Raw genomic sequence first — 27407 nt, forward strand, 5'->3', positions numbered from 1 at the left:
GATTCTAAGCCAGGATTCGAACTTGGGCTCTCCAAGTTTCATCTTGTCTCTGCTGAAGGATAGGTTGGCCCCTCCTGCAAGTTAATTAGCATCATCACTATAACCCTACCCTCCCCCCACCCCGTCCCACAGCCTGTGGGGGAAGGAAGGGGGCGCAGAGAGTTCCAGCCGCTTGCTGGGCAGCAGAGGAGGCCGGAGGGCTTCCACTCATGTTGCATCTCGTGTTCTCCGGAGTAAATCCTGACGTTTCTCCACGTGGAGGCATCCTTTGGAAAGGACAGCCTGGGCTGTCAGGTCCCCACAGAAGGGGTCAGGGTGAGGAACAAGGTGGGGAGGGGAGGGAGGAAGAGAGGGAGAGGGGAAGCGGAGAGAGAGAGACACACACACACACAGAGACAGAGAGACAGAGAGGAGAGAGGAAGCAGAGCAGGAGGGAAAGCCAGCAGCGGCTCGCTCCACCACCCCACGGGGCGCGGGCTCCCCTCCTGCCCTTGATGGAGGGTCCTTAACTCAGCTCCTTGGAAGGACCCAGTGGCCGCAGCCTCCCCTTCCAGAGCAGGTGACAGGAACGGTGCTGCCCTGGCCTGGGGAGGCTCATGGCTCATTTGCATATGCAAAGAGGCTCCGTGTCCAGAGGGGAGGCCAGGCCAGGCCAGGGTCTGGCAGATGTTGGGGGGCTGGTTCAGGGATCTTCAGCCCCCATCCCCGCCCCCAGAGATCCCCGCCCCCGAGCTGTTTGTCCTCACACTCAGCCTGGCCCCGACAAGGCTACTTGACCTTGAAGCCAGGCCTGCCACAAAAAATCACTCTACGTTACTCGTGATGAGAACGTGTAACAGAGAGTTACCAAGAACCTCACCTAAGGAGCGAAGAAAGGAGGGGGAGAGGGCGGAGGAAGGAAGGAAAGAAAAGGGAAGGAAGGTTGTGGGTGCAGGACTGCATTGCAACTGCAGGAGAGCAAGGCAAAATCAAAGCAGCCTGAACAATGAATCGAAGGGATGCCGAGCTGAGGATGCCACCTGGGGGGTGGGCTTGCCTACCCCAGCCCTGAGCTCCACCCACCACCGCAGCATCTCCTGGATCCACGCAAACACCTGTGAGGTAGGTCGCCACACCCATTTCACAGATGGGGAAACTGAGGCTCACCAGTGGGAGAAAGAAGACAGAGAACCCAGGACATGGTCACCAATGCTGAGGACCCCCTCGGAAAATAGTCGCTACCCATGTGTGCAGCTCAGGACAGTGACAGCAACCGATCGGGCAGCCACTTCGACAAGACCTGTTATTCATCCTGGTGCTTTGAGGCTCTGGTGGCGCCACAGGAAGGGAGTATGCAAAATCAAAGGCAGCTGAGCCTGGGGGGCGTTTTACAGCGCTCCCCTTTATAAAAATGTCCTTAAGTTTGCTTTTAATATTTTTTAACAGAGAAAAAGAGAGACTTTGAGAGACCGAGTTAATTTGAAGGGAGAGTTGTTTAAACAGAAGGGAGAGCTTTTCAGCTGGGAGGCGATAGGATTTCTAAAGGGACCTCACACCTGAGCTGTGAACCTCTGCGCAGCCAGAGTTCTCACGTGTAAAATGAGAGGTTCAGCTGAACCCCCAATCCCACTCCCCCCACAGGACCAAGTCACCCCAGGGCCACAATTCAAATGCCCCCTGGGTCAGGCAGGTGCAAAATGGGCGAGTAGGGAAAGGCAGGAACTGCATTTTCACGTGAACATTCCTCTTGATTCTAACATATTAGGAGCTGATTTGCAATTTTCAGAAACAATCCCACTTGCTGGAAAATGCCGTCTGCAGCTGGATTTGCCTGTGGGCCTCCATCTCCTGTCTCAGCTGCTCTGGGTTCCCTCTCGGTCCTCCTCAGAACAGTGTGTCTCTCCGAGGCTTTCCAGGACCCAGAAGAGCTAGGACCAGGCTCCTTTTACAGGACTCTGAGAGCACAGGTCTGAGGAGCTCCAGGGCCAGGCCGGTGCTGGGCTTGGAATCCTTATCTTCCTTTATCATCCAGCTCTGAGCCGCTGGACTCGGGGTGCCTGGCAGCATTCGAGAAGCCCAGGAATGTTACCACGGGCGCCATCTGCTGAGGCCAGGCAGCCCGTGGAAGGTAAAAATAGGACATCAGCCGCAGGCTGCTCCACAAACCCCTCCATCTCTTCTTCTGCCAGAGCCTCAGGGGCCCATTTCCCTAACATTTGCATGGCAGTTGTCTGGGTCTGCAGTCAAAGTGCATGCAAATCCAAGTTCTGTGCCCCAACTTAACTCCTGATGGACGCAGTTCCCAGGAGAGCCCTGACCCGAGATGCCCGGGGAGAGAGGGAGCAAATGTTCTTTCATCCCCCAAATCCATACTAAGCACCTACTATGTGCAGGCAGTGTGCTAGGGGCTGGGTACTAGAGTGAGAGGCCAGCCCGGCTCCCCTGGGGCTTCCAGTCAAAGGGGAGACAGCCAGAGAGATCCACCACGTGCCTAATATGTTAACTGGGGATGGATGTGAAGTGCAAGGGTGATGCCTAAAGCAGGATTGTGCGAGAATGTTCTTAGCAGCTTTATTTATAAGAGCTCCAAACTAGAAATAATCCAAATGTCCATCAACAGGGAATGGGGAAACAAAGGGTCGTGTATCTGATGGTGGAATATTCCCAGTCGCTGAGGACAGATGAGGCACCAACCACAGGGGTGCATCTCCATGTGAGAAGGAGGCCAGACCAGGAGAACACACTGTGTGCTTCCATGCTTAGATCATTCGAAGGCAGGAAGGGTCAATGTGTGGAGCTGCAAATAAGGACAGTGGTAACCCCAGGGTGGGACAGTGGGGACCAGAGGGGCACGAGGAAGCTTCTGGGGTCACGTCCTCTTTCCAGATGTGATTGCTGGTTACCCATGTGTGTTCCCTTTGTGAAGATCCACGCATCTGGTCGGTTAAGATTTGTGCACTTTTCTGTTTGTATATTTTACACCTCAATAAAAAGTTTACATAAAATAATAAAGGAGGGAAGTGGAGAGAGGGGGGTGGTCCAGGAAGTAAGGGTGCAGATAAAACACAAGACGCCCAGTTAAATTTGAATTTCGGATAAACAAGGCATCATTTTTTAGCAGAAGTAGGTCCTGAATATTGCTGGACCCACCAGGCGTGTTACTGGGAACCACAGCCCCAAGAACTGGGATCCCTCCATCACCTCTCATGGTCTCGGGTGGAGGTTTGTAAATAGCACATCTGCTCCCCAGATGGGCCGCATCGGGGGGCTGCCCAGCATGAACCCCAGGGCTCTGGGGACTCCCCAGGGCAACTCAGCTCTGCACCAAGACCTGGAACTTGGGGTCAGGAAGTGGAAAACACCAGCAAGCCCCCCAACAAGGACACCCCTGTGTCCAAATGAAAATACAAAACGGGAGTAACGTCAGAGCTGGACTCTTTGGAGTCTAATGGGTAACGGCCGCGAGGCAGTTCCTGAGTGTTCAGCAAACATTATGAGCCTCTGGTTTGATCAGCGGCAGCACTATTGAATGCTGACTGTGTGCCCACACGTGGGTGTGTGATTCCAGCACTTAACCCAGAGGAGATGCTTCGTAAAAAGTCAGTTGACTCAATGAGCTCTCCCGTTGCTACAGTAACCCTCCTGGGGGGCTGTCACGGCCCCCCACCTACCACTTGGGTGGTGGCTTTGGAACACTCCCTTGCTTAAGCCTCAGTTTCTTTCTCTGCAAAACAGAGACAACGATAGTCACTGGCTCACTAGGCAGGGTTTCTCAGCCTCGGCACCACGGCCGTTTGGGCTGGATCATTCTGTGTTGTGGGGTTGTCCTGTACTGGGGGGGCTTTGCAACATCCCTGGCCTCTACTCACAGGATGCCAGTAGCAGCCCCTCCCGGCGGTGACAAGCAAAATGTCTCCAGACATCACCAACTGTCTTCTGGGGGACAAAATCACTGGCAGAAAAAGCCTCTGGGTTATTATGAAGACGAATGACATGATGTCTGCGAAGGACTCAGCAGAACCCCTGAGGACGAGGATTTGAACTCTGGTGTGTCTGACCACAAAGCCTGACCGTGCCCAGGGCTGCCCCGGGAGGCTTGCCGGGTGCGGATCTGATGCAGCATGTCTGGGGTGGGCCCGAGAGGCGGCCCCTGTATGAAGTGCACGAACCCTTGCGCTCGACGGCCTCCGGGGCTGCCCGTGGCCTTGAGGTGCTTATGGTCCAGAGCGGAGATAAAAAGGACACACACCACAGGATCTGCTGTACTACATTCTTTCACCTTTTCCGCATGCTGGAAAGTTTACATAATAAAAATCTGGTTGCAGTCAGAGGCAGCACATACATGAAGTCTTCAGTTCGAAAATTCAAATCAGTAAACTCTGACCCCCAGGCCGCCATCTGTCTGTGTAAGTCATGTTTGTTGGCGCCAGGGCTGGGTTTAGGGTGAGGCAAATAAGGCAGGATGGTGCCAGCACAGGGCTGCAGCCTGTCTGTGTTAAACATTTTCATATTTTGTACCTCATGGATGTTTTTCGGCATTGATTTTGATATTTTTTAATTTGGCCTCGTATTTATCTTGATGACAGCGTTTTCTGTGAGCAGGGCCATGCCTCACTCGCCTCACCTTAGCCCCAGCCCTGCTGGAAGGATTCCAGAAGGGCTCTGTGCCCCCGGATGGAACCAACAGGGGCTCAGATGTGACATTGCCCTGTGTCTACACCCCACTTCTGCCCCCGGCTGGCTGTGTGGCTTTGGGCAGCAGCCTGAGCTCTGGGGCCTCAGTTTCCTCCCTGTGAAATGGGGCCAGTGAGGCTCACGCCGCCGAACCTGGCAGGGATAGTGCAGGAATTAAATGAGATAATATAGGCAGAAGCTTTTCAGAGAGCTGAAAAGTACTCACTATTGTCAGCTAGGAAGCAAAGTCAAGTTCACAACCACAGCACGGAGGCCAAGAAAATCCAGGGAAACCTTCGTGGGGCTGAGGGTCATCGCAGGTGACTCTCGAAACGGGTCTGAAGGAATAAAGAAGGGCTCAGACAATCCAGAAGGACATTCGGGTGAAGGAGCCCTCAGAGGGCAAGGCTTAGAGGAAGGGGTTCTCCCAGCAGGCGGGACGCAGACAGCCACGTGCAGGGGCGCAGCCGGAGCTCAGCATGTCCACACGTCGGCAACAGAGGTCCTTCTCTCTGTGACCAGGAGGGAGGGGAAGTCCCAGGCCGGCGTAGATCACAGTGGAGAGCAGTCACCACGCCGGCAGCAACCGGCCCACGTGCCAGAGCCTCAGCAAGTAGGGAAGGACTTTCCCAGCACAATCTCCTTTGCCATGAACACCACGTGCCGTTTCAGAGGTGAGAACACGTGCTTCTGATGGTCCAGGTCTGGAGGGAGGGAGATACAGACCAGGGCGGCCAGGATGCAGGAAATCAAACTGAAAATACATAGCAGAGGATTTGGGAATGGGCACCAGGAGACAAGGAGCCAGTGGTGGCCAACCTCGGAAATTCCAGCTTCAGACAGGCTGAGTTTCAAGAACCGCGGGGACCCCATGTGGGGTGGAGACAGGCCTGACAAGTTGTCCTCTGGACTGGAAGCAGCAGGTTCCTGCTGGGGGCCTGGTCTGGGTGATTATGCCCCAAACTTCCCCAGAGGTGGCCCCAGGAGGCGTCCCCTTAAGTCACACAGGGCTGGCACGTCTTAAGATGCACTGTCTTGGGAGGCCTTCCCTCTGTGTCCACAGAACTGAGTTGCACAACCCCGGGGGCACCGGCCCAGGGTGTTCTGTAGAACGTCAGCTTTATCTCCTTGATGTGTGCTGTCAGCACCATTATTATTCCCTTTTGCGGCTGAATGGAGTAAGGCTCAGAGAGGTGGTGTAACTTGCACTTTGGTCAACAGCTAATACAGGTGGAGAGGGATTCATGGCCAGCTCCGTCCTGCTCCAGAACAAGTGCCTTCTACCCCACTGGCCTCTCCCCTGATGATTCACTTTTATCCACATCCCCTCAAAAGATGCTAAATATTCTCCTGCCCCCTCCAGTTTCTCAGCCTGTGAGGGTTGGAGGCTGTCCTTAGGGAAGCCCCCGGGACTTAGGGTTTCTGGGAATTGGAAGAAATCGCTTCCCCCAGGACAACACAACTGAGCCTTCCCCCCCGTCCATCCACCTGGGCCTGTTGGGGAGGTGCGGCCTCCAGGAAGTCAGGCTGCTGGGGGTTCAGTGTTGTGCTGAGGTCTGATTTCAGCAAGGAAATTGGCCAAGTCAGATTGCAGGATGTCAGAGAAGTTTCCTAAAAATCATGTAGCAAGAGAGGTAGAGAGGTGGGCGATACACCCTCCAGGGAGCAGCCCGGGAAGGCGTGGGGAAGGAGACACCCATAAACGCACGGTGTTCCCCACAGCGCAGGGAATCCGCACGCAACCTAAACTGAGACGGGGCTGTGAGCTCTGGTTGGACGACAAGGTGGAAGATGAATTATCATCACAGCCATTTACGGCATCTGTATTCGTTTTCCTGTGTCTGACGCAACAATGCAGCACGAACCGGCTGGCTTAGAACAACAGAAATCTATTCTCTCACAGTTCTGGAGGCCAGAGTCCGAAGTCACGCTGCTGGCAGAGCCTCTGTCCTTCTGCAGGCTCTGGGGGAGGGTCCTCTCCTGGCCTCTTCTGGTGGCCCCAGGGGTTCTGGGCTTGTGGCTGCCTCACTCCAGTCTCTGCCTCCATCGTCACATGGCTTCTCCCTGTGTGTCCCCTCCTCTTCTCTTCTAAGGACACTCTGCACTGGACTTGGGGTCCACCCTGATCTAGGATGACTTCATTTTGAGATCCTTAACTTAATTACATCTGCAAAGATCCCTTTCCCAGTAAGGTCACATTCACAGGCTCCAGGTGTACATAGCTTTCAGGGGCCACCCTCAACCCGCTACTAAGCCCTTCCCGTGTGCCAGATGCTGAGCGGGCAAGGGAGGGCTTCCCAAGCACAATCTCATTTGCAGGCGCTGTTTTGTACATGAAAACATGAGCTTCTGAGAAAACAGTGAGTTGGCTGTGAAGCTGCAGCTGTGTCGGTTGAAGTCATTGCCTGGGGTTTCCTTCATCACCGAGTCAGAGGGGGCGGGGAGGGAGGGAGCTTGCAATGGCACATCCACTACCCTTTTGAGACGTTTTATATGGGAGGAAAATGTTGCACACCTACACGCATACAAGTTTGAAAGCCGAGCATCTGGTCATTTTACGGATGGGGAAACCGAGGCTGGGATGGCTGGAAGCCGGAGAATCAGAGTGACAGCCTCTGAGCCCAGGTGAGGTTGGCTGACCCCCAGGGGCATTTCATCCTGCCTTGAGCCTGGTCTCAAAAGGACATCCTCAAACACCTCCCAAAACTGTGGTTGAGAGGCTTCCAAGAGAAAATCCGCGCCTGAAGCCTTTTTCCTCACACTCCTGGGCTGAACCTGTGTCCGAGAAGATCCAGGCCTGCTTCTCGGAGCAGAGTTGAGGCAGGCGCTCCACAGACAGCATCTGTTTGCACTCCTGGAATAAGCTTATCTTGCAGAGATTAAATCCGCTCTCAGGGCCGAATTAAAGTTTGATGAAAGATATTTCTTAATGCCTTGCTGGCCTTCCAGAGCCCCGTGGGAGACAAAGTCCTTCAAAATTCCTTCCCATGAGCCCCTAACCTCCCCAAATCAAACCACATCATCCAAGGTAGGGCGCACCAGAAGCGGCCCGAAGGAAAACACAAGTGTTATTCCGGTGGAAAGTTTGGCATCTCCACTACCAGGATTAAAATTCTGGCCCTGTTTCAGACTAACTGAGGCGCAAAGGCTATTTTCATTCGTTCATTCCTCCATTCATTCATCCACAAGAATTTGCTGAGGGCCTACTTAGCCCTGGGGCCCGCATGACCTCACTGTCTAGAGGGAAGGTGGACAGTACACCAGCAATCACACAACCACACAATCACGCCACGGGAGCGTCGAAGGAGAGGCGCGGGCTGCTGCAGGGTGGGACAGGCGGAGCTGACGGATGCCGTTGGGAGGGAGACCCTTCCCAGAGGAAGTGACACTTGAAATGAAACTTTAAGGACAACTAGGACGGACCTGGGGGAAGTGGACCTGCGGACGGGCGAGCCATCCAGGCATAGGAACCGCTCGTGCAAAGGCCTTGAGGTGGGAGGACACCGTGGTAGGAGGGCCTGAAACAGGCCGGGGGAGAGGGCGGTGGGGACCACAGGTGGGAACTCAGGTGTGTGCTGGGGTGGGCGGGGCCAGAGCGCGGAGGGGCTTGGATTTAATTCTGGGGACAACCAGAAGCATTTGGAGCATTTATTTTAAATTAAGCTTTTAATTTTTAGATAATTGATTTCCATGCAGGGGTAAGAAATAATTCAAAGAGATCCTGTGCACCTTTACTTAGTTTCCCCTGGTGGTAACACCTTGCAAAACTGTAGTGTAACATCACAACCTGGATATTGATGTGGCTACAAGCCACCCATTTTATTCAGATTTCCCCAGTTTGCTTGCACTTGTGTGTATGTGTGCATGTGTGTATATGTGTGTATTTGTGTAACTATGTGTGTGTACATATGTATGTATGTGTACACATGCATGTGTTTAGTTCCGTGCAGTGAGTAAGCTCCTGGGGCTACTCACACGTTCAATTACCATTTCATAGAAAAAGCAAATAGCTTGTAAAAATGAAAATACGACAGATGGGGTTGAAGTCCCCAGTGACCGCTCCCTTTACTGGTCCCTATTGCCCTCTCTCAGAGTGACCCTTGGAGATGACTTTGCTGTGGAGACCTCCACAGCTCCGAGAGACAGATGTACACACCTCCACACTTTGGGTGGAAAGATGTAGTATTATTAGTTTTCCAGGAGGACTAACAAGTAAAAACAATGCCATGTGGATATCATGTAGCCCGTGGTAGGATGTGACAGGAAGGGTATTTCACCTCTGTGGTTTTCTCTCCAGAAACCCCAAACCCTTGTCTAACCATGAGGAAAACATCAGGCAGACCCGGATTGGAAGACATCTCACAAAACACCTGAGCTCTACTCCCCAAGATGGCCAAGATCACCAAAAACGAGGAATGATGGAGAAACTGTCACAGACCAGAGGACTAAGGAAACATGAGGGCTAAATGCAAAGTACATCCTGGATGCGATCCTGACGCAGACACACTGCGGAGTCGAAATCAAATCTAGCATTGGGTGAATGATGATGTACCAGGGTTGATGCAGGACCCCGGTCATGTAGAATGACAGCGTTAACGGGAAATTCAAACTGAGTGAGGGACGTATGAAAACACTGTGCTATCTTTGCAACTTTTCTTCAGAGTTCAAGGGCACCCCTTGAAGTTCTCAAGGGGCCCCAGGGAGCTTATACATACAAAAGAATACAAAGCCCAAAATTCAAATTTCCTTTCCAATCTTCTACCCCAAACCCACTCCCCAGTAGCTGAAACATGATATGTGATTTTCCCCACCTTCAGGAGTTCTTTTAAAAGAATCTTCCAATGCCTGATGATAAACCCATCTTTGCAGAGGAGTCCTAAATCAGGGCGGGGTCTCTGGAAAGATCCACACACTTGGTCATATTTCAAATATGACCGTAAAACCCACATAGTCGGAGCTTCTGCCGGGAACCAGGCCCTCTGCCTCCTAACCCCAGCCCACCAAGCAGGAACCGTCATTAGCCCATTCTCAGGAGGAGGAAACTGAGGCCCTGAGTCCCAGCCATCAGTGATGGGGCTGGGATTTGGTCCTAGGGCTCCGATGGCAAAACCTGTGCCAGTCACCCCCACACAGCGTCACCCCCGCCCCCCGGGGCTTCTCTTCCTCAAAGTACATGCCCTCTTCCTCCCCTCCCTCCTCCATCCCTCCCTCCTTCCCTTCCTTCCTCTCTCTCTCCCTCCCTCTCCACCTCTCTTTCTTTTTTCCCTTTTCCGCTTTCTTTCCTTCTCTCTCTCTCTCCCTGGGCCAGCAGCATCGGTACCACCAGAACGCGGATTGTAAGGAGCCCCTGGGACACGGTGGGCACGTACAGTCGTGAGAGGTCTGCTCAGAGCCTCTCCCCTCACAAGGGACACTAAGGAGAGGTTCCTGGGCCCGTTGCACTCCAGATGCCGGGCCGGGCCGGGACAGAAACTCGAGGAGGCTCCGTGACTGGGCTCCGGGACGTTCGGGTCTCACGCTTCAGCCAGGCACTTAATTGGCATCTTCCTCTTTCTAGCCCAGGAAATGGCTTTAAAAAGCTCCTTAGAACCCAGCCCTGGGAACCCTGGCTCGGCCGGTGCCTCATGTCCCCAGGGAGGCCACTCTGCCAGCCCAGGCGAGGTCCAGGCTGGCTCCTGGTACTAACCACATGTGGCCCCCACTGACGGGTCCCATGGGTGGCCAACCCCACCCCAGTGATGCAGCCATGGATCCCGAGCACCTCAAAGTCTTGCACCGTCCCCAGCACAGAGCAAGCACTGGGGAAGGGAGATTGCAAAGAGGGGGAGGATGTGGACGCAGGACACGCTCTTCTCTCCTCCGACCTCTGTGGCGGAGACCTCTGCCCTTTGTGGGCAGGAAACGTCTGCTAAGGGTCTGGGCTCTGCAGCCTGGATTCAGGGCCGTCTCAGCCTGTTGCATGTCTCCCAGCCTCGACTTCCCCATCTGTAAAATAGACTGACGATTGTTTCCATCCCCTGGGGGGTGTTGTGAGGATTAAGCGAGATGCTGCAGCAAGAGAGGTCAGCCTGGCACCAGCTCAGACTCGATGAATCTATGGCCAGAAAAAGGTCGAAAATTAAAGAAAAAGCTAGAGGATCAAAAATGGGGTGTAGCGGGGCAGCTCTGAGGGGGCCCCTGAACCAGAATGAATGAACCGCCCCCATCGGGGCCACATCAACGAGATAGCTCTCAGGAGGAAGCAGACATTCGAGAATGTTTGTGAAAAATAGGGGCTCTTCCCATGGTGGCAGGGGGCAACCTCAGGGCCCCGACCAGCCCCATAATCCAAGGGCAGGGCCAGCGAGAAAAGGAAATTCGGGGCCCTTGTTCAAAAAGTATTGAGAATTTCCCAACAGTGACAGCAGAGCACTAAACCAAGCATGGGGTCCTTTAGGGTTCGAGGGCCTGTGTGACTACCCAGGTCACACGCTCCTGAAGCCAGCCTTGCTCAGGGGTCTCTCAAGCCTTCAGAGAGTGAAATGTGGAGACCGCTGTTAACAGATGCCTTTACCCAAGCAGACTGGCCACCCCTGCTCCCACCTCCCCCAATAGCTCCCCAGCGGTCAAAGTGCAAATCGATCTAGAGGTCAGAGTGGCCCACACCATTATCAAGAGGGGCAATGGGAGGAGGGGAGGGGACTCTGGGAAAAGTCAAAGTGTCACCACGCAGCTCCAGGAGATAAGCCAATCAGAGGCCGTCAGCCAGCAGCTGCCAGACGTTTGCCGTGATGCCAGAAATGGCATTTCTCTGGTTCGCGTGGTCTTGGAAGAAAATCACCTCACGCACAGGGGACGCCTGCTCCATTGCCGGCAGTGGGCGGGCACTTGGAGTTCATACTCCCCCAGGCACACTGCGGGATGGAGCCAGCATCTGATGGGACCGCGGAGCACAGGGACGACCTTCTCAGAGCATCCCCGGGAGGCCTCTGGCCACTGGCAGCCGGAACAGACCTTGAGCCTGCAGACTCGTGGGGATGTTCCTGCCTGAGGACCCGGGACCTGCTGGAGGCCTTCAGATGGGGACGCACAGAGGCGGGGAAGGAGGTGGGCCCCTCAGAACAAAACGAAAGGCCTCTGGCATCGGTGACCCGAACAGCCAGGGCCCTGTGGCGGGGCAGGGGCGTGCGGGGAGGCCGAGAGGCAGGAGGAACTTGGGAGTGCACGGCGGGGGATTAACTTCTCACCTCACACCCACCCCCACCCCCAGGCAGTGCCAGCAGAGGTGGCCGCAGACAGAGACCAGGCCCCGTTCTCAGGGAGTCCCGACTCCGGGGCGATTGCAGACAGACAGCGCCCCCCAGCAAGCATGCCCCACACCCTGCACAAGTTCCCCCAATAGACACGGAGAAACCTCAGAGCCCAGCGACACGGCCACCCCCGGTGCTGCTCCGGGCGGGCTCAACTAACCTGTCGCTATCAGAGCCTACATCCTGCAGAGAAGGAGCCTGAGGGTCAGAGAGGAACTGTCTCTCCGGGGTCACACAGCTGCTCAATGGCAAAAGCAGTATGTAACCCAGATTTGAATCACATTCAGGTTCTTCTACCTTTGAAATGAGGCTCTGAGCCCAGCAAGTGCATCTCTCCCCTCTGGCACAGGCGAGCAGAGTCCGTCTTTCTTCCTCCTGCAGCCCAGAGAGGACGTGACTCCGGGCGGAGTGCCTGGGGGGGAGAAGGACGCCGCAGTGGAAGCAGGAGGCATCACTTGACTCAGTTCTTCTAAGTCAAATAAAACTTGATTTTTGGAGGGAAGTGCTGGGCCCCTCCCCCACTGCAGGGCAGCTTCACACGCGGGCGCGGCCAGGGAGACCACGCGCTTGGTTTGATACTCTGCTGTCTTGAAATTCTTCACAGTTTTTAAACAAAGGTCTTCATTTTCGCTTTGCACTGGGCCTCACAAATTCGACTGCCCATGCTGCCCCACTGTCCCAGGTATCATGAAAAGCCAGGGTCCCCCCCAGGCGGAACATTCCAGGTGCCGGCCGCTCGCTCCCCACACATTGCCCTGATGCACCCATCGTCGAAGCCCACATGGCCACCTGAAGGAGGCAGATCTGCAGCCTCTACTGGGCCGGAGCTGGAGCCCCCGAGATGGGTCAGGCCTCGCTAGGTGCCCCAAGGAGACAGTGCCCCCGGGGATCCTGCTATCTACCCCCCACCATCACTGCAGGGAATTGGCCACGCCCCCTCCCCTTCCCAGTCTTAGGAAGTCCCCCTCTCCCCCAGGGATGGCTGTATTCCCTTTGCCCCCTGAGTTCTTCCCTCCATCCACCCACCTCAGGGAGGGCCCACTGATTCACACACACGCATGCAGTGGCTTTAGAATTTCCCCTCAGTTGGCTTCTTGCCCCTGGCTGGTGTGGGACGCGGGTGTTCACACCTCTCCCCCCTGGTTTTGTCTCATCAAATGCAGAGACAGCTATGGTCTCTGACATCACTCTCTGTCCCCCCTCCCATGCCCCGGTATGCATTTCCACATCTTCTGGAAATAGCACTTAGAATTTTCTTACAGGACCCTCTGCCCCACTGGATTCCCTATTGTTTGGGCAGGGGAACCCCATTCCCAGGGTCCAAGGGCGGACATGTGACTCAGGCTTGGCTCATCAGCTTACTCCATCCTCCAGGCCTCAGCAACTGATTCACAGATAGGAACATGCCCCAGAACAATCCAGTCTGAGTTAATTCTGTGAAACTGCTGGAAAGAAATAATCTGCATTTCTATTGGGCGGCTGTAAATCTTGAGCTGCCAGGAGCTGACTGGAAAGGAAGACAGAGCCAGAGATGGAGAGAAATCAAGTCCTGAGGACAGCATTTGATCTCCTGGATCCAGCTGTGCCTGAAGCCAGACCCAGACCATTTCAGTTACATAAAAATTATTTTTCTTAAGTCAGTTGAGGGAGGTTTTGTGTCACTCGTGACAGAGAGAGCCCTGGGCAGTATCCCGTCTCTCTCTGTTGTGAAGGACACAGCCACACAGGAGCAGGCTTCACACTTGGCTCTCAAACACAGTGCCCAGGACTCGGAGAAACTCCCAAAGCTGGCCAAGGGAAGGCTTTGGAATGGAGCCTGTGCCTCTCACTGACATTTCTTTCTAAGGCAGTTTGGCCAGGAGTCCTTCCAGAGAGTGCTCTTGTCTCCCCGGGCAACACAGAAGAGCCCGCATCCCTTGCAGGTGGCAGAGCACTGTCTCCCTGGTGCAGGCACCCAGCCTAATTCCCTGCCCTTGAACGTGGGCAGCACCGTGAATGGGATGGAATATCCGTCCCAGGAGGGAGTTATTAACTAGTTGACTTGGAGTTTCTCAAAAGGGAGATTACCTAGGGTGGACCTGATCTAATCAGGTGAGCTCTTAAAAGGGACCCCCACCTTCTGAAATCAGAGCTTGAAAGCGTGAGAGGGCCTAAGGAGGAGGTCACGTGCTAAGGACCTGGGAGCTCCCAGGTCCCTTAGAAGCTGAGAGCAGTTCCCAGCCAACAGCTAGTGGGACAAAGGCATCTCAGTTCTGAGTTGGCCAACAAGTTGAGGGAGCTTGGAGATGAGCCTCCAGATGAGAACGCAGGCCAGCCGACTCCATGGCTGCAGCCTTGTCAGGCTCTGAGCAGAGAGCTCAGCTAAAACGTGCCGACTCCTGACCCGCGGACACCCTGAGTGCTCTTTCAGTCACTAAGTTTACGGTACTTTGTTACACAGCTTTGAAGACTAACACACCTCTCCTCTGCCTGGCTCACCCCTTCTCTTCGTTCAGGTCTCTGCTCAAATGTCCCCTCCCCAGAGGCCTTCCTGACCACCCCGTTGCACCCATCCCATCAGCCTCCAGTCCCTAATAACCCACTTTAATGGTCTTTCTAGCCCTTCCACCTGCCACAGCACGGACACCACGGGCTTGCTGACTTATTACCAGTCTCCCCTTTGGACCTGGAACTCCAGGAGAGGGGGCGTGGCCTGACCACCTACGGCTGCTGCCCTGGGCAGAGAACCCGGCGCAGGAGAAGGCCTGCCTCGACATTGGTTGAATAAATGAATGAGCGAGTGAACGAACGAATGAACGAACAAGTAAGTGAATGAAGAACCAGCCGACTTTCGCTGCTCAGGAGCCCTGCCGAGCTGCAGCTCTTGTGGGGAGCAGATAAGAATGCGGTTTCCAAATTTCCTGTTCCCCTTGAGCGGCCAAAGCGCTCCCCGTGACCTCTGCGGCTGGCCGGGCCGAGAATCCCCTCCCAAGGCACGTGCAAACTCAGGGTCAGCAGGCTTCTTCCCAGAGCCAAGGCACTCAGGCTGTGTCCCCACTCTAGCTGCTCCCAAGAGTGTGTGGCCCTGTCAGCTGAGCTCTCCGTGCCTTGGTCTTCTTATCTACAAAATGGGTACAAGAGTTTACCTGGCTCCCAAGGCTTTCTGAGAATTAAATGAACTCATTTGTACCCAGGTTGAGAACGGTCCCTAGCAGGTGCCCAGCGAGCTTTGACAGGTATTATCATGGAAACAAATTTGCAGCACCACCGAGAAGGGTGGTCTTCTATCAAGAGCCTCCACCCTTTCTTGGGGCAAGCTGCAGTGTCTGACTGGCCCCATCTGGGGCGTGGCCAAGCCATAGCAGAGGGCACAGCAGACTGTTAGCACGGTAACGCCCCAGGGCCACGGGTGGAGGGGCTGTGTTAGCGTCAAGGGGGTCGGTGTACCACGTGATGCCTCACCTTTGCGGGGTTGCCAGGGAGGAGCCCTGGTCCTCCACTTTCCTGACCTGAACTGACCCTGAGTCTCCCCACCCGCACTGCCAACTTCACTGAGCAGGAAACAGAAATGCCCAGGCCCCCGGCCAACAGGCCAAAGAAACACAAGCCTTTGGGGAGGGCAAGGAGCTGAGTGCCGAGGGCAGAGGGCCACCAGGCCCAGGGCTGTGTGGCTCTGGGTGACCCTGGAGAAAGGCAGACACCTGCCAGGCCCAGAGATGTGTCCCAGCCTTCCACTGGCGGGGGCAGGGCCACGAGTACTCCTGGGAAATGGTGAGATGTGCCGGCCACAGTCCCATCTCTTGCTGGCTCCCACCCCGGGCTCCCACCCCGGGCTCCCCCCTTCCATCCCCTCCTTCCCCCTCCCACTGGGTCCCAAGGCGCCCGGCAGAGCAGAAGTGTCCTGGAAACAAAGCGTTGACAACGCGTTACCCCAACAGACCGCGATGCCCTATCTCGCTCCAGCTGCCAGTACACTTCATCACCTGGCCCCAAAAGTGAGCCGCCCAGACTTCGGAAGCTGTGCTTGGCGCCTTCCGAGGAAATAATAATTCCCGACTAACGGGCCAGCAAATTGACCGCGGCCAAGTGGAACTTAGGATCTGGCAACCTTCAAGTGACATCCAAGCAAGAGCCCTCATGGGCTCCCTGAGGGAATCTGCTCCCCCTCTGCCCGGCCCCGAGCCTCCCTGCCCCTCTCTGCAGCCAGTTGGTCACCCAGGAGAGACATCGCCACCCTTGATGTACCAGTGCTGATGGACAAGAGCGGCCCATGTCCACGGACAGCCAGATGTTGGCAGATCCGAAATCGTCCCTGAGGCCGTGAGGGCAGCTGCCCGTGTAGGTCGGCTAATTGGCCGCAGGAAACCCAAGAGCTGGGCCACAGCCACACAGAGTGAGGAAATGGGGCCTGTGGGAGAGGAAAGCACATGTGTCACCAGCAGCTGCTGGGCCTCAGTTACGCAAAGTTAGCTGAGTGGGCTTCTCGCCCTCTGTGTTACATAACTCTTTCTCTGACCCTTCCGGAGGGAGGCTCGCACCTCAGCCCAACCTTGGAGTCACCTGGGAAATGCAGATGCCAGGGTCCACTCCAGAGATTCCAAGGCAACTGGTCTGGGGCATGGCCTGGGCATCAGGATTTTAAAAGCCCTTTGGATGACTCCAAAGGCAGCCAGGGTTAAGGACACAGGCTCCAGGTTCAGAGGCAGAGTCGTGGCCCACGGGCCTAAAGGCTGGACGCCACCCAACCGCAAGGATCACAGAGTCTTAGGTGTGAGCCGAGCCCTGGAGTTGTGCAGTCCACAACTTGTGCGACTGGACACAGCAGCCCTGATGGGGGCAGGGGAGAAACTGAGCATCCAACCCTCTTTGTTGATATATAACAACATGGAGGTTCTGCTGTTTGTCCAGGGAATTTGTACTCAGTACCTCCAACCCTCTAATGGTCTTGGGAGGGAGACAGAAAACAAAGACTCTCACAAGTGAATATATAACGACAAATTTGATAAATGCGTGTGATGCAAAAGACCAGTAAGGTAACTATGGGAGGAAAATAGTGGTCCCCCAACCTTGTCCAATCCCGATCCCCAGATTCTGTAAATTTGTTAGGTTACATGCCAAAGGGCAATTAAGGCTGCAGATGGAATTGAGGTTACTAAACAGTTGACCTTTTTTTGTTTCACATACCATACTAGATTTTTTCCCTTAATTTTAAACGTTAGGTACAGTTGGGATGTGTGACAATTTCATGTGCACAGACGGGAAGGTCCTAAAGCTGTGGAATCACTTAGGCAGGAAACAGAAATATATGAGAAATTAGAAAATGAATGAAAACATCTAGGCAAATTAGAATGACCCACTTTTAAGGGAACAAGTTAAAGATTTTTTCAAGAAACTTCTACTCATTTTAGGGACTGCCCTGGTGGTGCAGTGGTTAACTCTCCGTGCTCCCAATGCAGGGGGCCCGGGTTCGATCCCTGGTCAGGGAACTAGATCCCACATGCATGCCACAACTGAGAGTTCTCATGCCGCAACTAACGAGCCTGCCTGCTGCAACTAAGGAGCCCGCCTGCCACAACTAAGGAGCCCACCGGCCACAACTAAGGAGCATGCCTGCCACAACCAAGACCTGGTGCAACCAAATAAATAAAATAAATATATTCTTTTAAATTTCTACTCATTTCATTTTCTATTTCAGGTTACATAGAGAAAATCTTTCCAAATTTTTTATTAATTTTTAATTGAGGTATAATTGACATACATTATATTCATTTCAGGTGTACAACATAAGGATTCAATATTTGTGTACATTGAGAAATGATCACCACAATAGCTAACATCCGTCCTCATGCACAGTCATGAAATGTTTTCCTTTTTTTTTCTGCTGGTGAGGACTTCAAGTTAATCTACCCTCTCAGCAACTTTTAAATATGCAATATGGTATTACGAAGTATAGTCACCGTGCTGTACGTTACATCCCCATGATTTATTTATCTAAACAGCTGACCTTGGGAATTCCCTGGTGGTCCAGTGGTTAGGACTCCACGCTTTCACTGCCAAGGGCGCAGGTTCGATCCCTGGTCAGGGAACTGAGATCCCACAAGCTGCAAGGCACAGCCAAAAATAAATAAACTAATTAATTAAAAAATAAAAATAAACAGCTGAGCTTGAGATGAAGGATTATCCTGGATTATCCAGGTCCAATGTAATCACAAAGAGCCTTAAAAGTGGAAGATAACATATACAGATATACAATGTTATATGTCAATCACACCTCAAGAGAAAAAGTGGAAGAGAATTGAAGGAGAGAATCAGAGAGACGGCAGAGGGGAAAGACTTGGCCTGCAGCCTGCTGGAGGTGGGGGCCAGGAGCCAAGCCTCTGAATTCTGCCAGCGACCCAAATGAGCGGGAAACAGGCGCTCCCCAGGGCCTCCAGAAAGGAGTGCAGCCTGCCACCACCTTGGGAGACCCCAAAACATCCAGCAGGTGGAGCCCACTGCGCTTCTGACCCACGCAAACTGCGCTAATAAAGGCTGTCGTTTTCAGCCACTACGTTTGTGGTGATGGGTTACAGCAGCAAATAGAAAAACTATATAGTAGGCGCCCCAAAGGAGCGTGGAGTCTAGTTTGGGGGTCAGAGAAGGTCTCCTGAAGAAGCAGCGCTTGGAGTGAGAGGGGAGACAGAGGGAACAGAAGCAGGAGGAAACCCGGTACAAGTGACTGGAGGGCAGACCCCTGGGGACGTCACTGCGCTCTGCGCCCCAGTTTCCTCCACTGTGAGATGGGACTATAAGAGCATTTCCTCGCTGTGAGGGTGAAGTGGGCCCGGGAGCCTTGCAGTGAAGGCTCTATAGTCAGACCAGAGCTGGGTTCAAACTCTACGTCTTCTGGCTACTCCCGGGCAACCTGGGCAGGCAGCAGACCCTCTCTGAGCCTCACTTTCCCACCTGAAAGACGAGAGCGGGCCAGGCATGCTCAACCAGTCCTGGCTGCCCCGTCATCGTTGTTGGGAGACTGGGGCCCAGAGACGGGAAGGGGCTTGCTCGGGGTCGCACGGAGACCCGGGGGTGACCCCCTTCCTCCCAGAGTCCAGATGGGGACAGAGCACCGGGTGCAGCCTTGCACGCCCCCCGCCAAGCCTCCGCTCTGATCAGCACCACCCCCGCTCATTTGCAACGTTCGTTCAGTGTTGGCAGAACGAACCCAAGGTTTCCACACATACGTATCAGCAGCCTCGACAAAAACCAGCTGTAAGGTTTTAAAATAGCCTCCCGGGCTTCCAGAGATGCCAGGTCCCTGGCTGGGAAGGAAAACCCAACCCCAAAGAGGGGTTACCGTCTTCAGAGAAGAGTAACAGCTTCCACGGGCCCGGGCCCAAAAGCTTGCCCAAGAGATGGGCTGAGCCTGAGCCCCTCAGAGAGGCACGGCTGGAGGGGAAGCGAGGGGGGTCCAGAAAGCCCCCCGAAGTGGGGCATCGTCTTCCCACAGTCAAGTCTCTTTCTCTCTTCCATCCTCTCCCCATCTCTCTCCTCTCTCAATACCTTATAATTAAAAGATCGGGCTGCGGAGGGACATTACCCCGACTCCACACCACGAGCTGGGTGATGGCAAGCAAGTGACTTCACCCCCTGTGCCTCAGTTTCCTCATCTGTCAACTGGGGGCCCCGCCCCACTGGGTGGTCCTACGGGTCCACAGGACAGGGCAGTGAAGAGCTGACGGAGAGACCTGCCCGTCAGCAAGTGCCTGACAACTGGCTTCTACCCCAGAGAAGGGCGACAATGGTGACAACCCCACTCCCCGACCCCTCTCCCCAGTCCTTCTCCCCTCTTCTGGCCCCCAGTCCTCTCCCTGCTCCCCTAGGGCTCCTGACCTGGCCCGGCAGGCTGAGGACAGCTGATGGAATCTCAGAGCTGGGGATCGGTTTGGCCAAAGTCCACCTGCAGTGCAGCCCTGTTGCCCGGACGCGCCCCATCTCTAGCTTGAAGAGGGAGCCGGGGCCGGGCACGCAGCCCACATCCCCCATCAACTCTCACAATAACTTGTGGGGGCTGCTTGGTTCACGGCTGCATCCCACCTCCTAGAATGGTGCGTGGTACGTAGTAGGTGCTCAGTAAATATCTGCTGAGTGGCTGAAGTGGTACTCTCACTGTCCCCATCTTACAGGTGAGAAACAGGCTCCAAAAGGTCAGCTGGCACGTAGCAAAGTACAACCCTCAGAAGATGAGGGAACCCAGGTTTGGAAGGGAAAGGTCCTGCCCAAGGTGCCAGAGGCAGAATGTGAAGCCAGTTCCACTGGCACCAAAGCCTGAATCTTAACCACCAAATGATACCCCGTTTTCCCATCTCTTCTAGCCAACTTCTGCACTCAGCTTCCTTGCAGGCCAAAGCCTGCCATGCGTGTGCTGTGTGGCCTTAGGTAACTCACACAACCTCTCTGAGCCTTGGTTTCTGCATTTATAAAACAGAAAACTAACGTCGCTGCACTCAGGCAGAATTTCCCTCAGCTCATTTTTCCTCTGGTTTCTCAGCATCTAGCGGCCGGCTCCAGCGTGCAGTCATGCCAAATAAATCTTTGTTGATTAATTAACTGAAAGGACAAGTTTACTTTAGAGCACTAAAGTCTGCCCAGAACCTCTCTGGTTGGTTGTCTCTGTGAACATATTCCTTCTCTCTCCACTTTAAAGAAAGAGAAACTGCAAAAAGCAGGAGATGATTTAGGCGTGTGGTTTATGCAAGAAAGACGTGAGCTGTCGGCAGACCCCTCAGACCCTTGGAGAAAAGACCTTGCCCTACATCAAAATATAAGCCAATGCACATGAATCATCAGGCTTTCCATTAAAATAAAACGTCAAAGGACTAGATAGCACGTTCGCTGTGACCCCGCCCCAGAGGAGGATTCTGAAGACCAGCTCCTGGCTCTGATGGCGCGGGCTACAGAGGCGCCCGCTGTGTGCCCCCTCCATGCAAAGGCTCTTCATGCCTCCCACGCAGCGCTGTGCCAGGCTCTGGGAGACCCCAGTGACCAAGCCAAGCCCAGTCCCCTCCCTGAGGGACCTCAGAGCTCAGGAGGGGGGGACCCAGAAGGTTCTGGGCAGAATCCCCGAGGTTCCCAGTGGGCACGTTCAAGCACTGGGTGGGTGGTTTCTGGAGATCACAGAGAACTTTGCAGAGTGGTGGGGAAACACACTTTTCCAGCAGAGTGTAACCCTAGGGCCGGTGTCAAGTGGCAGCCGTCAGGGGAGCCCCAAGCCCCTTGGAGGAGCCCCCAGATGGCAGCATCCGCTTCTCGTGCCAAGGAGGGGCTCTGGGCTCTCAGGACGTCCTGCCCCTCGGTCCTGGCCTCTGCCTCCAGGGCTCACCAGCTCTGCCCCTGCTGCTCGTCCAGCTGAGCCAATCCCGGCCCCCCGATGGGTGCCCCCCTCTCAGACAGCCTCACCCACAGCGCCCCGCCAGGCTGGCTAAAAGCAGGAGCTGCACACACTCGCTGGTCTCTGGTCCAAGGGAACAAAGCTCACTTGGACTTAAGGAGAACAGCTGGGAGAGTGCTTTTATCAGGGGCTCCATGTCCTGACCTGGCTCCTGGCTGCTTCCACGACTGGGGCCTGGGAGGTCACTTTTACAGGCGTTAAAGGCCTTTCCTGCTGATCGCGTGACCACAGCCCAGCCCAGGTCGCACACGCTCAGGCTGCCAGGGAGAGGAGGGAGGGGACAGGGCCGAGGGAGGGGACAGGGCCGAGGCAGGCACACGGGGTCCGCACGCTCAGAAAGGCCCCACGCTTGGTTTAATGCTGTGCTGCTGCCACCTTGAAAGTCTTGATACTGTTTGAACAAGGGGTTGCACATTTTCATTTTGCACTGGGCCCTTAATTCCATAACCAATCCCAGGAGAGGGGCCCCATCACCCAGAGATTCCCAGACCTCACGAAAAGGCTTCGGAAGTGGAAATCAGCAGGAACCACATCTTCGTGCCCACGCCAGGGGTCCGAGCCCCCACACTCTTGCATACGTTCACGGTCACACAGCTGTGCTCATGGCAGCTCATGGGGGCCCTACACGTTCAAACACACTCATGCGTGTTCACACGTGAACATCCGTTGTCACCCCCAGCCACATGCTTTCTGCTCTGGGAGTGGCTCAGGAGACCTCAAAGTGCCACCCCAGCTCCCCTAGGCTATTGAGAAAGCAGGGAAGGCAGTGAAAAACCGGGGGAGGGAGGGCGGCGTCGGGGAACAGAGGGAGAGCCCCTGTCTCCCCCTATCGCCCAGGAAAGGAGGGATCCCCTCCGTCACCCCGCATCCCACTTAATCCTCAGACAGCTCTCTCCAGAGCCCCTCCACGCACCTTATCCCGTTGAGCTCCTGCAGCCACCCCTACGGTAGAGTTTGTATTATACCCATTTTAAGGGTGGCATGTAAAGCAATTATACTCCAATAAAGATGTTAAAAACAAAAAAAAGGATGGCGAAACTGAGGCTCCAAGAAGTGAAGCTGCTTTCCGGACCCGAGGCAGGCAGACTGGGGAGCTCCGTGCCCCACAGTGGCTCCTGAGACGTGACAAGCCCCCGACGCCCGTCGCCCACAGTGGGCTTGCCGCTCCCTCTTCCCGTTCCCCGCCTGCGGGGTGCTTTCCCAGGTGCGGCTCAGGCTGGCTCACGGGGTCCTCCCAGTTCAGCCAGCGCTCACGCCCCCTCGCCACTACGGGCACAGGCTGGGGACAGGTCACTGCCCGGGGTCCTCAGTTTTCTCTAGAGACCCTGTCCGCCTGACCTAGCCCCTTGGCCAGCCTTGCCCTTTGACGCCACAGACCAGGCACCGGGAAGGAGCTGACTGGTGTAACTGGTGACCCACAGATCACACCCAACAGCAGAACAGCCCCGGGGGCGTGGGAGCAGGTGCGGGCGTGGGCACTTGGTGGGGGGCAGCTCATCCCTTTGGCTTAGTTTGGGGCTCCCGGGGCCACCGCAGGGGTTCCAGGGATCTTTCTGCACCTTGATTTATCTCAGATTCTAAATGGAGCTTTCCGAAGGTTCCATATGGAACATTCCAACGGTTCTAAACGGAGGCTCCTCTCCCGGGGATGCTGAACAGTCCCCCAGGGCTTCTTGAGGTGGGGCTCCCTGGACCTCGGGGACAGCGCTCTGCGGGGCCAGCTGGCTCCGTGCTCGAGGAGGAAGAGGTGACCCGGCAGGCCCGCTGCCGCCCGCCGCTCTGCAGGAGCTTGAGCCTGTCCAGGCACTGCGGCCCAGGCCTTATTTGGTAAGAAGAGCCCGTGCTGCCAGCCACTCGGGCTGCGAGCGGACGGGACACTGGGAGGCCCCTGAACCGGCCCTGCGCCTGCCCGGCCTGGCAGCCCACGCCGGCCCACCTGGCCTCCTCACCCGGCCCCTGAGCCAGAGGCTGGCGGATCTGGAGGTGCGAGATGCCAGGGGTCGGGCCAAGGCTGGGGCAGCCTCCCTCGGATGCCCGTCCGGTGATGGGGGAGGGATGCCCTGGCTTTCGCCTGTATGTGGCCGAGCAGAGGCGGTGCGCTCGGGATGGGCCCGCAGGCCCCGGGGCTATTGTCTTAAGAGGGTGTTTGGCATTGGGCAGCGAGGCCTTGGATTCTTGTAAAAACCTGGCAGGGACATTGTTTGACAGCTTTGACAGTGTGCTGGAGTCTCCGCAGGGAGCCGAGAGCATGTGACGCGTCAGCTGCCTGCCCAGTCCTGGCAGGCAGGAGGGAGGCGAGGCCGGGCCAGGCAACCACGTTCGGGAGGAGGCTGCCCAGCTCGGGGCGACCAGACAGGACGACTCCTTCTGGGACTCAGTTTCCTGATCTGTGTGTAGTGTGTGCAGTGGTGCCACTGAGGACACAGGGAGAGGGTGGGAGTGGAGGTGCATGTGAGGTCCCCATGGGCAGGGCCACCAGTCCCTGAGTCCCACTACGTGCGGCCACGGTGAAAGGACTGGTCCATCCTTTTTTTTTCTTTTAATAAATTTATTTATTTATTTTTGGCTGCATTGGGTCTTCGTTGCTGCACACAGGCTTTCTCTAGTTGCAGCGAGCGGGGGCTACTCTTCATTGCGGTGCGCGGACTTCTCATTGCAGTGGCTTCTCTTGTTGTGGAGCATGGGCTCTAGGCGCGGGTTTCGGTAGTTGCGGCACGCGGGCTCAGTAGTTGTGGCTCGCGGGCTCTACAGCGCAGGCTCAGTAGTTGTGGCGCATGGGCTTAGTAGCTCCGCGGCATGTGGGATCCTCCCGGACCAGGGATCGAACCCATGTCCCCTGCATTGGCAGGCGGATTCTTAGCCACTGCGCCACCAGGGAAGTCCAGACTGGTCCATCTTTGTACCCCCATCCATGCCTCACAAACCCCAAGGAGCTGGATACCCCTCTCAGCCCTGCGGACAGACGAGGAAACCGAGGCTCGGAGAAGGAAAGACATGTAAGACTCTGGGTTCTTTCTCCAGCCTGCTGGGGACCTTCACAGGCCAACGTTCATTCATTCATCCTCTTGACGAACGTGTCCTGAGCCCTGCTCTGGGCAAGGCATCGTCCTAGGGCCTAAGGCAGCAGCAGTGAACCATCTAAGAAACATTCTGTTCCCAAGAAGATAAATATCCGTTCAAATCTGGTAGAAAGGGAAGGGCTCTCTCTGCAGATGACTTTTAAAGCAAGGGCTAAAGATGAGAAGAAGCCAGTCCCAGGAAGGGGGTAGGGGTGGGGGGGGGCTGGTACTACAAGCAAAGAAAACAGCACATGCAAAGGCCCTGAGGCAGGGAGAGGGCAGGTTAGGTCTAGGCCAGCCAGGAGACCAGCATGACTAGAGCAGAGTCAGCAGAGAAGAGCAGGAGATGCAGCCAGAGGTCACAGGGGCAGATCACAGGAGCTTCAAAGGTCCATGGTTTTATTCTAAGAGTACTGGGAAGCTGGGTTTTAAACAGACATCTAATAATATAATCAGACATGCTCTCCTGTATCAGATGTCCACACTCTGCTAAATGCTGTATGTTTGTTTTCTCATTTGATTCCTCGGCATCCCTGTGAGGAGAGTGGGATGTTATCCCCATTTTACAAACGAGGCAACTGAGGCTCCGAGAGCTGAAATGACTTGCCCAAGTGATTGTTATGGGATGGAACAGGGATTCCTCCCTCAGCTCTGCCTGATGCCAAAGCCAGGCCCAGTACAGAACCCCGCAGGCAGCAGGGCCAGAGGGGCACAGAGCAGTGTACTCGGGGTAGCTGACCCTGTCTCCTTCCCACGTGCTATCCAGCCCACCGCGCCACCACACAGGGCTAAAACCCACACAGGGCTAAAACCTTCCTGGTTTTAGCACTGAAAGTCCTGCTTCCTGGGAAACCCCTCTGTCCTGGGCAGACCAGGACGGTTGGTCACTCACCCTGCAAGTGGCCCAGCCAAGGCCTCCAGGCACCACCAGGAGCTCAGAGAGGGAGGAGCGGACCGCAAATCCTCCCCAGCTGCACGCCTGACCCCACGCGCACCTCCGCCCAGGCCAGGAAGGGCCGTGGAGAGGAAAGCAAATAGCAACCCGTGTGTGGCTGCCTCAGCCTCCCCCTGGCGCCAGGGCAACGCCACCTGCTCCTGGACAGCCAGCGACAGCAGAACAAAGGGAGGGCGGGGCTGCCGCCAGGGAAGCGGACGGCAGGAGCAGGCCCGGGAACTGGCCAAGCGGGGAGAGCTCGTCCCCCAGGCAAAGACCCAGAGTCACACAGGCCTGCCTTTGAATCCAGAGGCTCTGTGATCTTGAGCATCTTCTAGGCCTCAGTCGCCTCATCTATAAAATGGGAGAGGGACAATAGCCAGAGGTTTGCTGGATGCCAGGCCCTGTGTTAAGAGCTGTGCCAATTATCACTCCTGGAAGGCTTGGGGCACCCTTGGAAGGAAGGGCTGTGAACTCTGTGCAGACAAGGAGCAAAGCCCAGAGAGGTTGAGACAGCCACCCTGGGTCACACAGCTGGTAACTGTACAGCAAGGATTTGCGCCTAGAACCGTCTGCTTCAGACCCTCACCCGGTGCAGGAGGCGGCACTCCACAGGGGTGGAGTGCAAGGGCTCTGGGGAATCCCTCCCTGTAGATCCCTGTCACCCTGGGCAAGTGGCTGCACCTTTCTGGGCCTGTTTTCCACCTACAAAGTAGGGATAACAATGGCACCCACCTCCTAGGGCTGGTCATTTATACCACAAATTTGTATTAGGCATCTACACTATGCCAGACACTGTTCTAGATGTTGAAGGTACAGCAGAGAACAAAACAGACAAAAATCCCTGCCTAGAGCTTATATTCTGGGTGGGGGGGCACAAACAAATATATATATATATATATATATATATATATATATATATATATATATATATATATATGTAAATATGTCGGGGGAGGAATAGAGAGTGAAGGGGCGTCCCCTTTGATGAGGGGGCACAGCGGGCTGTTCAAGGAGGGGGACACTTGAGCAGAGCCTGAATGAAGTGAAGGAGCAAGTCGTGCAGATATTGGGCAGATACTGTGGGGAGGGCATTTTGGTCTGCGAGAACAGCCAGTGCAAAGGCCCTGCGGCAGGCTCAGGTCTGGAGTGGCTGCAGCAGAGTGAAGCAGGAGGTGGGGAAGGAGAGGTGGGCAGGGCTCTGGTTGTGCAGGGGCTGAGGAGCCGCTACAGGGTTTCAAGCTGAGCGAGGACAGAACCACACTTGACTTCTTAAAGGATCTGTCTCACTGCCTGTGGGCAACCAAGAGGAGGCAATCATGCAGACAAGAGGTGATGGGGCTTGGCCCAGTGTGGGAGCAGGCGAGGTGGGGAGAAGGTCAGATTCTGGAGATGTTTTCCAGAGTCAGCAGCGTTCACTGCTGGACGGGGTGCAGCGGGAGACAGGGGATGGGGCATAAGGGGGGAGGGATCAAAGACGACTTCAGGATTATGGTGAGGATTCAGTGAGCTAATACGTAAGGAGTTCTTAGCACAGTGCCCTGCATGCAGTAACTGCTCAGTGACCGTGAGCTCTTGTCATCAGCATTAAACGTGCGCTTTCTCCTCTAAGCTGCACCTCACCCTGTAAAGCCTCTCTAATGAGCAGGCAAGGTAAGAACTGGTGCACTGGTCTGGTGAAGGGGGAGAGGAATAGTTGGGGAAGGGAGAGACAACACCCAGGGCAGCCCAGACACCCTCCCCATACGGAAACCCTCAAACCAACGTGGCAATGGCAGGGGGTTGCACTGCGATGTTTCCTGGCCTTGACTTGGCAGGAGGGAGAAGGAGGGAAGAAGAGAGAGGAGGAAGGGAAGGGAAGGCCAAAGGTCCCAGAGACTCGAGAACTGGCCACTGGGATTTCCCTGGCAGTCCAGTGGTTAGGACCCTGAGCTTTCACGGCTGAGGGCACGGGTTTGATCCCTGGTCGGGGAACTAAGATCCCGCATGCCACGTGGCACAGCTGAAAAAAAAAAATAACTGGCCACCTAGACACAGAGGACTGAGGAGCCAGGAGGGGAGGGGCC

At 55.3% G+C, this 27407-nt stretch overlaps 1 protein-coding gene and 1 long non-coding RNA gene across 4 annotated transcripts in view; both read right to left on the minus strand.

Annotated features, from left to right (window-relative positions):
• Positions 1–27407, minus strand: part of RBM38 (RNA binding motif protein 38) — a 90699-nt gene that overhangs the window by 24282 nt on the left and 39010 nt on the right. The window contains exon 4 of one of the 2 annotated variants that reach the window (XM_082428174.1): positions 17035–18022. The exons of the other annotated variant lie outside the window; for it this stretch is intronic. Within the exon in view, the coding sequence (XP_082284300.1) occupies positions 17953–18022 (70 nt within the window). The 3' untranslated portion in view covers positions 17035–17952. Of the gene's footprint in view, positions 1–17034; positions 18023–27407 lie in introns of those variants that run through there. 2 annotated transcript variants of the gene reach the window in all.
• LOC309644465 lies at positions 23895–26221 on the minus strand. 2 transcript variants are annotated; one of them, XR_014254443.1, is made up of 2 exons: positions 25300–26221; positions 23895–24463 (listed from the first exon to the last, which is right to left on the minus strand). It is a non-coding gene; the product is annotated as an uncharacterized lncRNA (long non-coding RNA). The 2 variants fall into 2 exon arrangements; XR_014254444.1 differs by lacking the exon at positions 25300–26221 and adding an exon at positions 24866–25189.

This window comes from Balaenoptera physalus, assembly GCF_965194825.1.
Source record: "Balaenoptera physalus genome assembly, chromosome: 16".
NCBI classification, from domain to species: Eukaryota; Metazoa; Chordata; class Mammalia; order Artiodactyla; family Balaenopteridae; genus Balaenoptera; species Balaenoptera physalus.